The 15,107-nt window shown below is 44.6% G+C and overlaps 1 protein-coding gene across 2 annotated transcripts in view; it reads right to left on the reverse strand.

The window, feature by feature from the left end:
• Window positions 1–15,107, reverse strand: part of ALPK3 (alpha kinase 3) — a 62,949-nt gene that overhangs the window by 25,820 nt on the left and 22,022 nt on the right. For both annotated transcript variants that reach the window (XM_039480024.2, XM_039480023.2), the window contains one exon: window positions 13,562–14,804. In XM_039480024.2, the coding sequence (XP_039335958.2) occupies window positions 13,562–14,804 (1,243 nt within the window). The remainder of the gene's footprint in view (window positions 1–13,561; window positions 14,805–15,107) is intronic.

The following is a 15,107-nucleotide window of genomic DNA, read 5'->3' on the forward strand; positions in this document are numbered from 1 at the left end:
CAAAAAAAACAAAACAAAACAAAATAATTAGCTAGGTGTAGTGGCATATGTCTGTAGTCCTAGCTACTCTGGTGGGAGGATTGCTTGAGCCCAGGAGTTCGAGGCTGCAGTAAGCTATGATCACACCACTACACTACAGCCTGGGCAATAGAGTGAGACCCTGTCTCCGAAAATAAAAACTTAAAAATTTTAAAAGAAAGTTTTATTCACCTTGGCATCCTTCACAGTGCCAAACACATAGGAGGTTCACAGGAAAGAACAACTGAATGAAGAGTAGTATGGTTTATAACCCTCTAAGGGGGCATGGCCCTGGAGTGCTGGTTTCGGGGAGCCAGGGGCAAAACCAGGACCTTAACTGGGATGGGGCAGGGCAGTCATTTTTTGCATAAGTTTTGGTATTTTGTAATTTTTAAAGAATTGCTCTATTTCATCCAAGTTGTTAAACTGATGTGCAGTTTTTCAGAGTAGCCCCCTTTTTTTTTTTTTTTTTTTTTTTGCCCTTTCAGTCCTTACAGGGTCTGCAGTGATATCTCCACTTTCATTTTTTTTTTTTTTTTTTTTTTTGAGACAGAGTTTCGCTCTTGTTACCCAGGCTGGAGTGCAATGGCGCGATCTCGGCTCACCGCAACCTCCGCCTCCTGGGCTCAGGCAATTCTCCTGCCTCAGCCTCCTGAGTAGCTGGGATTACAGGCACGTGCCACCATGCCCAGCTGATTTTTTTTTGTATTTTTAGTAGAGACGGGGTTTCACCATGTTGACCAGGATGGTCTCGAACTCTCGACCTCGTGATCCACCCGCCTCGGCCTCCCAAAGTGCTGGGATTACAGGCTTGAGCCACCGCGCCCGGCCATTGCTGTCTGTCTTTCTGTGTCACAGAAAGACAGTTTTCTAATTGCCCTTAGGACTTGTTTCTTGGCCCATAAAAGTATCTTCTTTAATTTAAAAGTGTTTGAAAATTTTCCTATTATCTTTATGCCATTGATTACTAGTTTAATTTCATTTTGGTCAGAGTGCATACTTTGCATTATTTCAATTATTTCACATTTGTTAAGATTTACACATTATGACCCAGGATATGATCTATTTTGGTGAATATTTTATAGGCGCTTAAAAAGAATATTCTGTTGTTACACAGAGTATTCTATATATGTCTACTAGATAGGGTTGTTTGATAATGCTGTTCAGTTCTTTTATATCCTTACTGATTTTCTACTAGTTCTATTGATTACTGAGAGAAAGGAGTGTTAAAATCTCCAACTATAATTGTTGTTTTTTCTATTTCTCCAGCTCTGTCAGGTTTTGCTTCATATATTTCAAAGGTATGTTGTTAGGTGCATACACATTTTTTATTGTTATGTCTTCTCGAATTGACCCTTTTATCATTAGATAGTTCACTATTTTTCCCTTAGTAATTTTCTTTGCTCAGAAGTCTATTCTGTCTGATATTAATATGGCCATTCCAGCTTTCATCTGATAAGTGTTTGTAGGGTATAAATTTTTCTGTTATATTATTTTACTTGTAACTGACCCATATAATTATATTTGAAGAGGATTTCTTTTTTTATTATTTTTTTCTTTTTTTGCCCCACTTCTCAGTATGAAGAGGATTTCTTATCAACAGCATAGAGTTAGGAAAGTTTTTCTGGTCCTGTCTCACAATCTGTCATTTAATTGACATTCTTAGACCATTTATATTTAATATAATTACGTATATGTTTAGATTTTGGTAAATCATTTTATTATTTGTTTTCCATTTGTTTCCTGTTTATCCTTCCTGTGTTTCCCTGTTCTTGCCTTCTTTGAGATTAGAACACCTTTTAGTATTCCACTCTAACTTATGTAGTGTGATTCTTACTATATCTCTTTGTGCAGTATTTCTGTTGTTGCTCTAGGGCTTATAATATACATACCTAACTTTCCACAGTCTACTTAGAGTCAGTATTTTACCACGTCAAGTGCCATGCAGTAATCTCACCACCATATAGGTCTCTTTGCCCCTTTATGTTGTATTTGTCTTATATATTACATTTGTATACATTTTTTTAAAATGTCTGGCAGACAATGTAATTTTTTTTTTTTTACTTTTTACCTTCAAACATATTGCAAAGAAATCAAGATGAAATAATCTATTATATTTATGAGGATATTTACCATTTCCATTGCCCTTCCTTCATTCTTGATATTTCAAGTTTCCTTCTGGTATCATTTCCTTTCTGTATGAAAAGTTTACTTTAGCAATTCTTTTTTTATTCATTTTTTGTTTGTTTGTTTTGGTTTGGGTTTTTTTTTTTTTTCTTTAGACTGAGCCTGGCTCTGTTATCCAGGCTGGAGTGCAGTGGCATGATCTCAGCTCACCACAACCCCTGTCTCCTGGCTTCAAGTGATTCTCCTGCCTCAGCCTCATGAGAAGCTGGGATTAAGGTGCCCACCACCACACCTGGCTAATTTTTTTGCATTTTTAGAAGAGACGGAGTTTTACCATGTTGGCCAGGCTGGCCTCAAACTCCTCACCTCAGGTGATCCTCCTGCCTTGGCCTCCCAAAGTGCTTGGATGACAGGCGTGAGCCACTGCTCCCAGCCTAGCAATTCTTTAGAACAGGTCTGCTGACAATGTAGTCTCTTTGTCTTTCCACTATCTGAGAATATCTTTATTTCACTTTCAATACTTAAAGATATTGTTAAATATAGAATTATAGATTTAAAGTTCTTTTTTTCAGCATTAAAAAATATATTGTTCTACTTCCTTTTGACTTCCATTGTTTCTGATGAGAAATCTGCAGTCATTCAAATCATTGCTCTCCTACAAATAAGGCATCATGTTTCTCTGGCTACTTCCAAGAGTTTTTCATTGTCTTTACTTTCCAACAGCTTGGCTATGAGGTTTCTGGAAGTGGAATTCTATGGGTTTATCCTGTTTAGGGTTTGCTGAAGTTCTTGATCTATAGGTTTGTATCTTTTGCCAAATTTGGAAAGTCTTCAGTCATTATTTCTTCAGATATTTTTTTTCTGCACCACTATGTCTTTTTCTTTCTGACTATCCAGTGACACAAATGTTAGACTTTTTGATACCACACCACAAGTCGCCGAGGCTCTGTTCATTTATTTTTCTGATTTATACTCTCTCTCTCTCTCTCTCTCTCTCTCTCTCTCTCTCTCTCTCTCCCTGCTTCCCTTCCTCTGCGTGTGTGTGTGTGTGTGTGTATGTGTGTTCAGACTGAATAATTTCTATTGCTTTAACTTCAAGTTCACTGACTTTTCCCTGCCATCTATCATTCCGCTGTTGTACTCAACCAGTGAGTCTTTTAATTCAGTTATTGCAATTTTAAGTTCTAAAATGGACATTTGGGGCTGATGTAGGTGGATCACCTGAGGTCAAGATTTCAAGACCAGCCTGGCCAACACAGTGAAATCCCATCTCTACTAAAAATATATAATTAGCTGAGTGCTGAGTGCCCTGGTGCATGTCTGTAATCCCAGCTACTCACTCAAGAGGCTGAGGCAGGAGAATCTCTTGAACTCAGGAGGTGGAGGTTGCAGTGAACTGAGATCATCCCACTGCACTCTAGGCTGGGCAACAAGAGCAAACCTCCATCTCAAAAAAAGAAAAATAAAATAAAGTATCTGGGTCTGCATGTCTTTTACCTCTTTTTTAAATTTTGAGACAGGGTCTCACTTAGTCCAGGCTGGAGTGCAGTGGCGTGATCTCAGCTCACTGCACCCTCAACGTCCTGGGCTCAAACGATCTTCCCACCTCAGCCCCCAAGAAGCTCAGACTACAGGCAAGTGCTCTATGCCCAGTTAATTTTTTTATATTTTTTGTAAAGAAAGGGTTTCGCCATGTTGCCCAGGCTAGTCTTTTATCTCTTTGCTGAGACTTTCTATCTTTCCATTTGTTTCCAAAGTATTCACCCTTCCTTGTCACATTTTTATAGAAGCTGCTTTAAAGTCAGATGATTCTAACATCTATGTCACTGTGGCATTAGCACTCTCATTGTCTTTCCATGCAAGTGGAGATTTTCATGATTTTTCATATGCCATGTAATTTTTATCGTATTTGGACATTTTAAATATTATAAGACTCTGATTCTTATTTAAATCTTATGGAGACTGTTAACATTTTTGTCTTAGGAGGCAATCTACCTTGTCATGTTGAGGCTACAAATTCCATTCAGGACTGTGAGGTTATATAGTTTCAATGTCAGTTCCATTTTCCAAGCCTTTCTGGTGCTATTTGTTTTTGTTGTTGTTGTTTTGTTTTATTCTGTCACTCAGGCTGGAGTGCAGTGGCACAATCTCGGCTCATTGGAACCCCTGCCTCCCAGGTTTGCGGGTTCAAGCAATTCTCCCACCCCAGCCTCTCAAGTAGCTAAGACTACAGGCATGTGCCACCATGCCTGGCTACTTTTTTCTGTATTTTTAGTAGAGACAGGGTTTTACTGTGTTGGCCAAGCTGGTCTTGAACTTCTGACCTCAAGTGATCTGCCTGCCATGGCTTACCAAAGTGCTGGGATTACAGGCGTGAGCCACCACGCCCAGCCTGCAGTGTTATTTAGACCTGCCCTGTGTGTGTGCCACCCAGTGGCCAGTGTGGAACCTGAATGACAGTTTATTAATGCTTTTATTCTCAAAGATTTTTATTCTCAAAGTATTTCATTCTCAAAGTTTTGTACATGCTGTTCAGAATCAGATCCATGCAGGAACAGCTTGGGAATAAGTCCAGAAATTTATAAAGAGTTTATAAACCCAGAGGTCATTAATAATTGTCAGAGGTCATTTTCCCAAGCTTTTCCCTCTCTGTAGTTCCCCCTATAGGGCCCCCCTTTCTCAGTCCTCTGGCCAAATAGCTAGCTGGAGCTTCCTTTACCCCTCTCTGCCACATACTTTCACACATGAGCCTGTGATATGGACGAAGGAAGAGACCAAGGAGGAAAAGAAAAAGAAACAGGGGCTTGTCCCACTCTTTTAGGATCACAGCTCCTCTGACTGGAGGGGAAAGATTCTTTTCTCTCAAAGTTTTAGGCAGTTGTGGCCTCTGCTACTACCACCGTCACGGCCAAGAAATCTCTTTTCCATTCCTGAAGTCTAATCTAGAGGGCTTCCCCTGGAGCTCTCTCTGCCCATGTTAATGTTTACCTCAGGGTTTCAGACAGCATTAAGACCAGGCCAGGAAATGCCAGAAGGGGTAAAAAAGTAAACACGGTAGTTTCAGTGGTACTTTGAGTTCTGGTCATCATCCCCAATTTGTCCACTACTATGTGCTTCTCAAAGTTGTCAAGGAGGTGTACCACACATTTTGCCTAAATTTTTGGCTGCATTCAGTGGGGGATACAGAATGGAGTGTATTTACTCCATCTTATCTAGAAAAAAAACTGCCATAACCATAATAAATAATGAATATTAGTTATTGTAACATTCAGTTCTGGAATTCTAGTTGGTTCATTCTCAAGTCTTTTCCACTTTTTACAGTTTCTAGTTCTTCAATGAAATTTGCAGTCTTGTCTTTTTAAAAAGACAATATATAAAGGAGGTAAACTAGTTTTAATTTTACAATTTACAACTGATAATTCCAACAGTTGGAAACATGTGGGCCAATTTATTTATTTATGAGACAAAATCTCGCTCTGTCACCCAGGCTGGAGTGCAACAGTATGATCTCAGTTCACTGCAACCTCTGCTTCCCAGATTCAAGCAATTCTCATACCTCAGCCTCCCAAGTAATTGGGATTACAGGCCTGCGCCACCAGACCTGGCTAATTTTTATATTTTTAGTAGAGACGGGGTTTTGCCATATTGGCCAGGCTGGTCTTGAACTCCTGGCCTCGAGTAATCTGCCCACCTCGGCTTCCTAAAGTACTGGGATTACAAGTGTGAGCCACTGCGTCCAGCAACCTGTGGGCCAATTTCTATGTTCTGTGGACTTACCTTCATTTTGTGCTGAGTATTATATTTGAAACACTTTTAAAAAATAATTTGAGGCTTAAGATGATGCTATCATCCTCCAAATATGATTTTTGTTTGCTTCTGCCAGGTGCCTAGGGACACTAGGTATCTTGAACCACCTTATTCTAATTTCAGGGACTGAGATATTTTTTAGTCACCCACATGACTTGGAGCTCACCAATACCTCAACACCGTGAAAGTAATTTACTTGATTCCCCTTTGAGAGTACAAACCCAAAGCCCAGGGGACTTACAAGGGCTCCCACTCTTAAGACTATGGACTCCAATTTTTGTCTTCTTAGTCTCATGAGACCGTCTAAACTAATGCTCAGTCTCTCATTCTCCTCTTCTGGCATAGAAAATATCTCCCAGGACAAAAGCTGTGCCAAATGCTGGGCCTACCATTCTAGATTTCTATCTCCGCCCAGATCCAGGCCCAGTAATTCTTCTCTTTGTTAGCTCTCCAATGTCTTCAAGCAGATATTTTTATATTTTGTTTAGCTTTTCTAGTTGTCCTCAGTAGTTGAATTATCTAACCCAGTACTACTAGAAGCTGGTATTTTATCATTGTTAGTTCTCTTCCTTTTCTGTGTCACTCCTGGCCTTAGATAATGTGACAGTTGGTGCTAAACAAACCAGAGCAGTACACAAGACATAGGAGGAAAAAATGCTGAGAAGCGTTCAATGCCTTTAGCCATCAGAATCAGGACAGGCTGGTTTTGCGTTCCCTCTCCAGCCCACAACCTCACCTTTGTTTCATGCTATTCATCCTTCCCAGAATGTCTCCCGTTTTCTCTTTCACCTAATTCCTTTCTACCTGGGAATATTATCTTTTACATTTTAAAAATTACACTGAATGTTTTTCTAATATGGCATTGCCCATAATAAATCCATACATGATGCCGACCAGTCTGCCCTCTTCCTAGATGCTTTCCCTGGTGACTCTAGGCCATGCTGTTCTGCCTCTCTGGAAGTCCACTGTTGTCATCATTCGCCACATCCTGTGGCACTTCTTTCTAGTGAGTCCAGTCCCCTCAATTCAGTAGATAATTCCTCAAGGCAAGCATCATGTCTCTCCTCAATCCCCTACCATTCAACAGCTCTCAAAAGGTATTTATAGTCATGTCCTCCCTGAAAACTAAAAAGCCTTGACTGTGAGAGGAGAGTTCCCACACCTTGGGATGATCCTCCTCAGGACCTTCAAGTATTCTCAAAAAGAGACACTTAGGTCTCAAAGCATTCAGCAGGGCTCTCCAACACCTACACGGTCCCCTCCAAGGATTTTGGCAGATGGGGCATTCTACCATGTTCCCCCACGTACCTCAGCTCCAGAGATGTGAGGCAGTCCCGGAAGAAAATCTCAAGTTAGGGCACTAAAAAGCAGCCTTGAAGGACTTTGAAGGCCTGTTTCTATCACTGGCTACCTCCTGCCCAGAGAAAGCGCTGTCTGAACAACATGCCTGGGCTGCAGGAGAAGCCGGCGTTCTTAACAACCCAACAGGCCCCAGCTCTACCATCTGTTCCTCATCCACACCCAGGAGAGAAGCCTCACCCAAGCTTCCAAAGGTCCTCCTTACTCCCTGGAAAGAAAATCAAGACACAGTAAGGGGACACTGGCATCAGATCCCAGAAATAGGGGCCCTTAAAGTAACGAACCCTAACAAGAGACATGCTGGGCTCAAAGGAATAAAAAAAAGAACTTAAAAAGAGATGAGATTCAGCAAAAACCTGGAGTGTGGGGAAGAAAGAAAAACAGAAAAAAAAAAAAGAAGTAAAAAAGAGACAAGAAAGAATACTTGGATCATGAGAATAGACACGGTGCTCCCAAATGAGAAAGCTAAATATTAAGGTATTGGTGTTTCCAAAGTTTTACTAGAAGCCCATTCAAAATACAAATATGCTTTTAGTTATCCATGAAAGGGTTTAACAGGTTTTATAATCTTATTAAATGTAATTCATGACTTGTTAAAAAATGGTGAACAAAAAAATAGAAAGTAAAAAACAATGGTATATGAAAGTTTGAAGAATTTCAAACAATGATTCTATAGTTTTCCGAAAGGAATAAAAAGAAATACTAGTTGAGAAAAAATTTTAAAGAAGGATAAGAGAAGAACTTGCCCTGCCAGAAATCAAACCTATAAAAATTAAAACAAGATTGCCTTGTAAAAAATCAACAAACAGATTCATGGATTATGATAGATGTATATGTAGGAATTAAAATTGACTCTAGTTTATATAAGAATTAGTATATCAAGAATGAAAAACAAAATATAGATATGGTTTGAATATTCCACAAATAATGTTGAGGAAAATTACCTATTTGTTAGTCAAACATCAAGCCAGAGACTAATGCTACATTATACACCCAAACAAATTTCAGATTAATTTAAAAATCAAAAGAAAGAATTCAAAAAACAAAAATTAGTGAAAATACAGATTATTACTTAATCTTAGACTAGGGAAGGAAAGCATAAACACTATGGAAAAAGGGTTAAAATATTCATACTATGCCATCTTATATAGTCATTAAAAATAGTTTTTTCAAAGATTTTCAAGAAACCATGGAAAATGTTCATGAAATTATGACAAGTAAAGAAAGTAGGATACTCACACCTGTAATCCTAGCACTTTAGGAGGCCAAGACGGGCAGATCATGAGGTCAGGAGTTCGAGACCAGCTTGGCCAATGTGACAAAACCCCGTCTGTACTAAAAATACAAAAATTAGCCAGGCATGGTGGCATGCACCTGCAATCCCAATTACTGGGGAGGGTTAGGCAGGAGAATTGCTTGAACCCAGGAGGTGGAAGGTGCAGTGAGCCGAGATCGCACCACTGCACTCCAGGCTGGGCCATACAGTGAGACTCCATCTCAAAAAAAAAAAAAAAAAAAGCCTCAGAAATTTGGATAATTATATTTTAAAAACTGGGCCAGGCACAGTGGCTCACACCTGAAATCCCAGCACTTTGGAAGGCCAAGGCAGGCAGATCATGAGTTCAGGAGTTCAAGACCAACCTGGCCAACATGGTAAAATCCCATCTCTACTAAAAATACAAAAAAATTAGCCAGGCGTGGTGGCAGGTGTCTGTAATCTACTTGGAGGCTGAAGCAGGAGAATTGCTTGAATCGAGGAGGCAGAGGTTGCGTGAGCCAAGACCATGCCACTGCACTCCAGCCTAGGTAACAGAGCGAGACTCCATTTCAGAAAAAAAAAAAAAAAGTTTAAGAAACTACATATACACATAAAAAAGATTGGTAGATACACCAAGATGTCCTTTTATCCTTTTATCTCTTGGATGATGCTCATCTCTGGATGGTAGATTTTTACTTTCTTTTGTTTTCTTTCTTTTTTTTTTTTTTTTAGTCAGAGTTTCTCTCTTGTCACCCAGGCTGGAGTGCAATGGCACAATCTCAACTCACTGCAATCTCTGCCTCCTGGGTTCAAGTGATTCACCTGCCTCAGCCTCCTGAGCAGCTGGGATTACAGGCACCTGCCACCACCCGCAGCTAAATTTCATTTGTATTTTTTTTAGTAGAGATGGGGCTTTACCATGTTGACCAGGCTTTCCTGACCTCAGGTGATCCACCTGCCTCAGGTTCCCAAAGAGCTGTGCCCGACCTTTACTTCCCACTTCAAGTTTTTAGAGTTTCCTCTATATTTTCTACTATGACTACTTTTTTAATAATCAAAAAGATAACTTTTTTTCCAAAGAAATTTGGCAGGATAAGAGTATGAATAAACAGATCAGGCGTGGTGGCTCATGGCTGTAATACAAAAACCTTTTTAAAAAGAAAAATAATAGCCAGGCATGGCGGCACATGCCTATAGTCTGAGGCATGGGACTTAGGAGGGTGAGGCAGGAGGATCACTTGAGCCCAGGTGGTTGTGGCTGCAGTGAGTCACAATTGTGCCACGGCACTCCAGCCTGGGTGACAAACAGCAAGACCCTGTCTAAAAAAAAAAAAAAAAATCAAATTCATCCACTAAAAAACAACAGCTTAAAAGTATACACAGATGTTAAATACATGTTTCACATGTATGACCTATTCAACCATTTTTTTAAGTTAAAAAAAAAATTGGCCGGGCGTGGTGGCTCAAGCCTATAATTCCACCACTTTGGGAGGCCGAGGTGGGTGGATCACGAGGTCGAGAGATCGAGACCATCCTGGTCAACATGGTGAAACCCCGTCTCTACTAAAAATAAAAAAAATAAAAAATAAAAAAATAGCTGAGCATGGTGGCGCGTGCCTGTAATTTCAGCTACTCAGGAGGCTGAGGCAGGAGAATTGCCTGAACCCAGGAGGTGGAGGTTGCGGTGAGCCGAGATCGTGCCATTGCACTCCAGCCTGGGTAACAAGCGAAACTCCGTCTCAAAAAAAAAAAAAAAAAAAAAAAAAAAATCAAGAAAACGAAAAAAAGAAAAAAAAACATAAGGTTTTTGATTTTGTTTTGTGATGTTTTTTTCTTTTTCTTTCTTTTTTTTTTTTTTTTTTGAGATGGAGTCTCGCTGTAGCCCAGGATGGAGTACGGTGGTGAGATCTTGGCTCACTGCAACCTCCCCCTCCCAGGTCCCAGTTCGAGCAATTCTCCTACCTCAGCCTCCCAAGGAGCTGGGATTACAGGTAAGAGCCAGCATTCCCAACTAAATTGTGTATTTTTTAGTAGAGACAGAGTTTCACCATGTTGGCCAGTCTGGTCTTGAACCCCTGACCTCATGATCTCCCCACCTTGGCCCCCCAAAGTGCTGGGATTACAGGCATGAGCCACAGCGCCTGGCCGTTTTTCTGTGTTTTTGCTTTTTGGGTGTGGTGTTTTTTTTTTTAGATGGAGTCTCACTCTGTCATCTGGGCTAGAATGCAATGGCACAATCTCAGCTCACTGCAACCTCTGCCTCCCAGGTTCGAGCGATTCTCCTGCCTCAGCCACCCAAGTGACCAGAATTACAGGCATGCTCCACCATGCCTGGCTAATTTTTTGTATTTTTAGTAGAGATAGGGTTTCACCATGTTGGCCAAGCTGGTCTCGAACTCCTAACCTCAAGTGATCTGCCTGCTTCAGCCTCCCAAAGTGTTGGGATTACAGGCGTGAGCCACTGACCCGGCCTAACCACGAGGTTTTTGTAGGAGCAGTGGAAACACCACAGACAACTCTCAAGTACCACACTGCCTGGGCCCCTCCTCCTACCTTTAGGAGGCAAAGAAGAGGTGGCCCTTCCTCCTCTGGCCCTACCAGGAGTATGCCACCATCTGCTGTGGGGTTCCTCACCACATAGGCAGAGAAGCCAGATTTGCACACTGACTTGGCCACCAGCCTAGTCCCTTCCTAAATGAGCTAGGAGGGCCTACGAGAGCCACTTCTTCCAAAAGGCCCTACTCTCCAGCCTGTGGGCTGTCAGGCATGTCAGGCAGCCACACAAAGCCTTCCCTGGGCCATTGTGAACTTACCACACCAGTGGCCAAAACTACATGAGACCAGGCATGAGCAGGGCAAGAGTCAGGAACAGATTCCAGAAAGTCTGGTTTGAGGTCCTTGAAGTTTGCTCCACTGCACTCTGAACTGCTGTTCCTACAGTCTGACCTTAACAGCCATAAAATAAAACCGTTTCCCATAGCCACTCTTGAAACCAGTCTTCCCCTCCTTCCTGCCATGAAAGTTCTCTCCATCGAAAAGCCTCTTCTTTTCTCCACAAAGCATCCTTTTGCCTTTGCCCCTTGCAAGGTGTTGTATCAGCTTGTCCCTCGTGTGCTTCCCTTCACTGCCCTGAGAAACCACCTGTCCTCTGTCCCTGCCCCTGGGAAGCACCGCTTCCCTCCTGTTCCCCCATGAAGCCATTCCTGGACCCATAACTCCTGCTTCCTCCACCTTGAGAAACAGTCTCATCTTAGTTCCCACCAAAACCAAAGGTTGTGTCCACTTAAGGTTACCAGATTTAGCAAAAAGAAATACCTGGCTGGGTGCGGTGACTCACGCCTATAATCCCAGCATTTTGAGAGGTTGCAGTGGGCAGATCACTTGAGGTCAGGAGTTTGAGATCCGCCTGGCCAACATGGCAAAACCCTGTCTCTACTAAAAATACAAAAATTAGCCAGGCATGGTTCCTCACACCCGTAATCCCAGCTACTTGGGAGGCTGAGACACAAGAATCGTTGAACCCGGGAGTTGGAGACTGCAGAGAGCTGAGATCACACCACTGCATTCCAGCCTGGGCAACTCCATCTCAAAAAAAAAAAAAAAAAAAAAAAGTGAAGAAGAAGAAAAGAAAAGAAATATTGGACACCCAGTTTCAAATAAACAACCAGTATTTCTTAGTGTAAATATGTTCCATCTATTTTACCCGCCCCAGCCCCCCTCTTGAAACACTTCTCCTTCTGCCACTAATAAGAAACACTGTCTTCTTTTTGTCCCACTATAAAACATTCTGTCTGGCTGGGCACGGTGGCTCATGCCTGTAATCACAGCACTTTGGGAGGCCAAGGTGGGTGGATCACAAGGTCAGGAGATCAAGACCATCTTGGCTGTGGTGAAACCCCGTCTCTATTAAAATACAAAAAATTAGCTGGGCATAGTGGCACACACCTGTAGGCCCAGCTACTCAGGAGGCTGAACCTGGGAGACGGAGGTTGCAGTGAGCCAAGATCACACCACTGCACTCCAGCCTGGTGACAGTGGAAGATTCCACCTCAAAAAAAAAAAAAAACACAAAAAACAATGTCCCCCTAAACCTCTGAAATCATGCTCCCATACCCCTGAAACATGAAGCTATAACCAAAAGGAACAAACTGTTTCCTTCCTGCCCCTCTCAATCCTGCCCCTCAAGCTCCTTAATTCGGCCACCCATCTGCCTCTTTGAGGAGGGGACTTTCCACTACCCGGTCTCCACACAAAACGTCGTCTCTTCTCTGTCGGCTACCTGCTCTCTAGAAGAGGATGGCACTCCTGTTATTAAGCAAAACGCTCGCCTCTGTCTCCCACCGTAGTCGTATCTGATCCCAACTGCCACTTACTTCGTTCTTAGTGGCACCAGATTCTTACAAGAGCCCTATGAAGTGGGTATTGGTATTATTATTATTATTCCAGTTTTACAACTTGCTCTAGATCACACCATGTTAAAGGCAGTCAGATTTGCATACAAGTATGCCTGGCTCCGGAACCTTAGCTAAATCCAGGTTTAACCAGCATTTCCTGGACATCCGGCTTTGTTAATAATCTAATGAGCAGCCGAGCTGCGACCTGCTGTACACTATAGTGCATGCCTGCTCCTCCGTCTGCCCCGTGAAACACTGTTGCCTCATCAGAGCCCACAGAAACTCTCCACTGGCCCCCTTTCCCACCCCAGAGAATACTATCTTCCTGCACCTCCCTCCAGGGCACGGTCCCCTCGGCCACGAACTCATATACACTCTCAGAGGAGCGTTACAGTCAGGCTGTGCTCCCCACAGGCCTGGCATCTGGAGACTGGCTGGGGCGAAGGGGATGCCTGTGGTCCCCTGCTGCTGGCACTCCAGCCCCTCCCCACCCCTTTCTATAAATAGCACACTGCTCACTGGCTGCCGAGCAGTTGCAGCAAGAGTTTCCATGAGGTCAGCTTCCCAGAGCGGCCTCCACGCACCAACACCCACTTACCTCTCCTGGAGTCCTGTGGCCTGCTCGTCCCTGCAAGGGGCTGTCCCGGGTGCCATGTTTCCGCCGGGCAGGGGGCGTCGGCACCTGGACAGAGGCCTGAGGTGGGGCGTTCCCTAAGCTCTGGGTCCCACATTCTGGAGCTTGACTCAGAGAAGAAATGGGCTTGCTGTCGGTGGTGGCCTCCCCTTTGGGCTTTGGAGGGGCAAATCTCTTTCTGTTGAAAGGCCTGGTCGGCTGGGGGGCCAAGGAGGGTGTGGGCTGGCCAGGAGCCGCAGGCACCCCCTCGCCTCTAGCCCTAATGGGCGCTGTCTCCTTGGGACTCTCTCCAGGCGCCTGGACACTCAGGGGCTGGGGGCCCTCTTCCCCCAGAGGCCTGACTGCCTGGGCATTCTCCAGGTACATGTCCTTCAAGGAGAAATACACTTCCTGGCCTGGGCCTGGGCCAGGGGCCGGGGTCAGGGCCTTCTGGGCCTTGTCTGGAGTGCCCCCAGCAGAGGCTGGCTTCCTGGTGCCGTCTGTGGCAGAGGACCCAGGCCCCCGTGCAGCCCTGCCTCTGGGCTGGGTCTGAACCTGCTCCGCGCCCACGGGCCCCCGAGTTCCGCAGGAGTCAGGCTCGTCTGAGCTGGGGATGCCGTTTTCCGAAGAACGGCGGCTTCGGGCTGCCTTCTCTAACTCTGGCTTCTTCAGGCCCTGCTTGGATTCCTCATCTTTCTTTTTCTTCTTGGCCCCAGTCTCCTCTTTGAGGGCTCTTGGAGGCCCCAGCTCCATGGCGTCACAGATGTATGTCAGCAAGCCATGCTCCCCGTCCTCTCCATTCTCGGGGGCGGCCTCCCCGTTGGTGGTCACTTCGCCAGGAGCAAAACTGTTGATCAGGCCCAAACCTGAGTGCTGAGCAGACTCAGTCTCGCCCTCCTGCCAAGCCGCCAGGGCCCCACCCTCGGGGTCCCTGGCAGGGGCGGAGGGGGCTGGCGCCTCGGCCCCGCTCAGCCGGCGCTTGCGCTGGAAGCGGTCGGGGCTGAGCTTGCGCAGCGTGTCGGCCTCCGCCGGCGCCGCCTTCTCGTGCTTCCAGCTCTGCTCTATCTCGCGTAACTTCGCGGCAGCCTTGCGCTTCAGCTTGGCGAACCAGCGCTGGTGGAGCTTGTACTCGGTCATGGTGCCCACCTCCAGGACCCCTGAGCAGGACACGATGCCTTTGCTGTTGCGGGCAGAGGCCTGGTAGATGGCGGCATCTTCTTCTCGACACCTGGAGGTGGGAGCGTGAGGTGCCACCTGTCCCCTCCTGGGAGGTGAGAGCCCCCCACGCCCCCCAGCCAGAGCCGTTCAGAGCCGAGCATGCTTCCCCCTCCCCACAGCAAGCCCTGCCGTGTGCCACGCTCCACCTCACACATCACAGCATAGGACACCCTCCCTTACAGTTGAGGCTGGCAAAAGGGTGCCAGCTGACCAAGGCCATACCGTCCCAGGAGGGATTAGACTTGGGGCCCAGGAGAGTTCCCTTCGTAAGCAGGTGACCAGCACAGCCCCTTGTGAAGTCATGATGATACAG

This window comes from Saimiri boliviensis, chromosome 5, assembly GCF_048565385.1.
Source record: "Saimiri boliviensis isolate mSaiBol1 chromosome 5, mSaiBol1.pri, whole genome shotgun sequence".
Taxonomy (NCBI): domain Eukaryota; kingdom Metazoa; phylum Chordata; class Mammalia; order Primates; family Cebidae; genus Saimiri; species Saimiri boliviensis.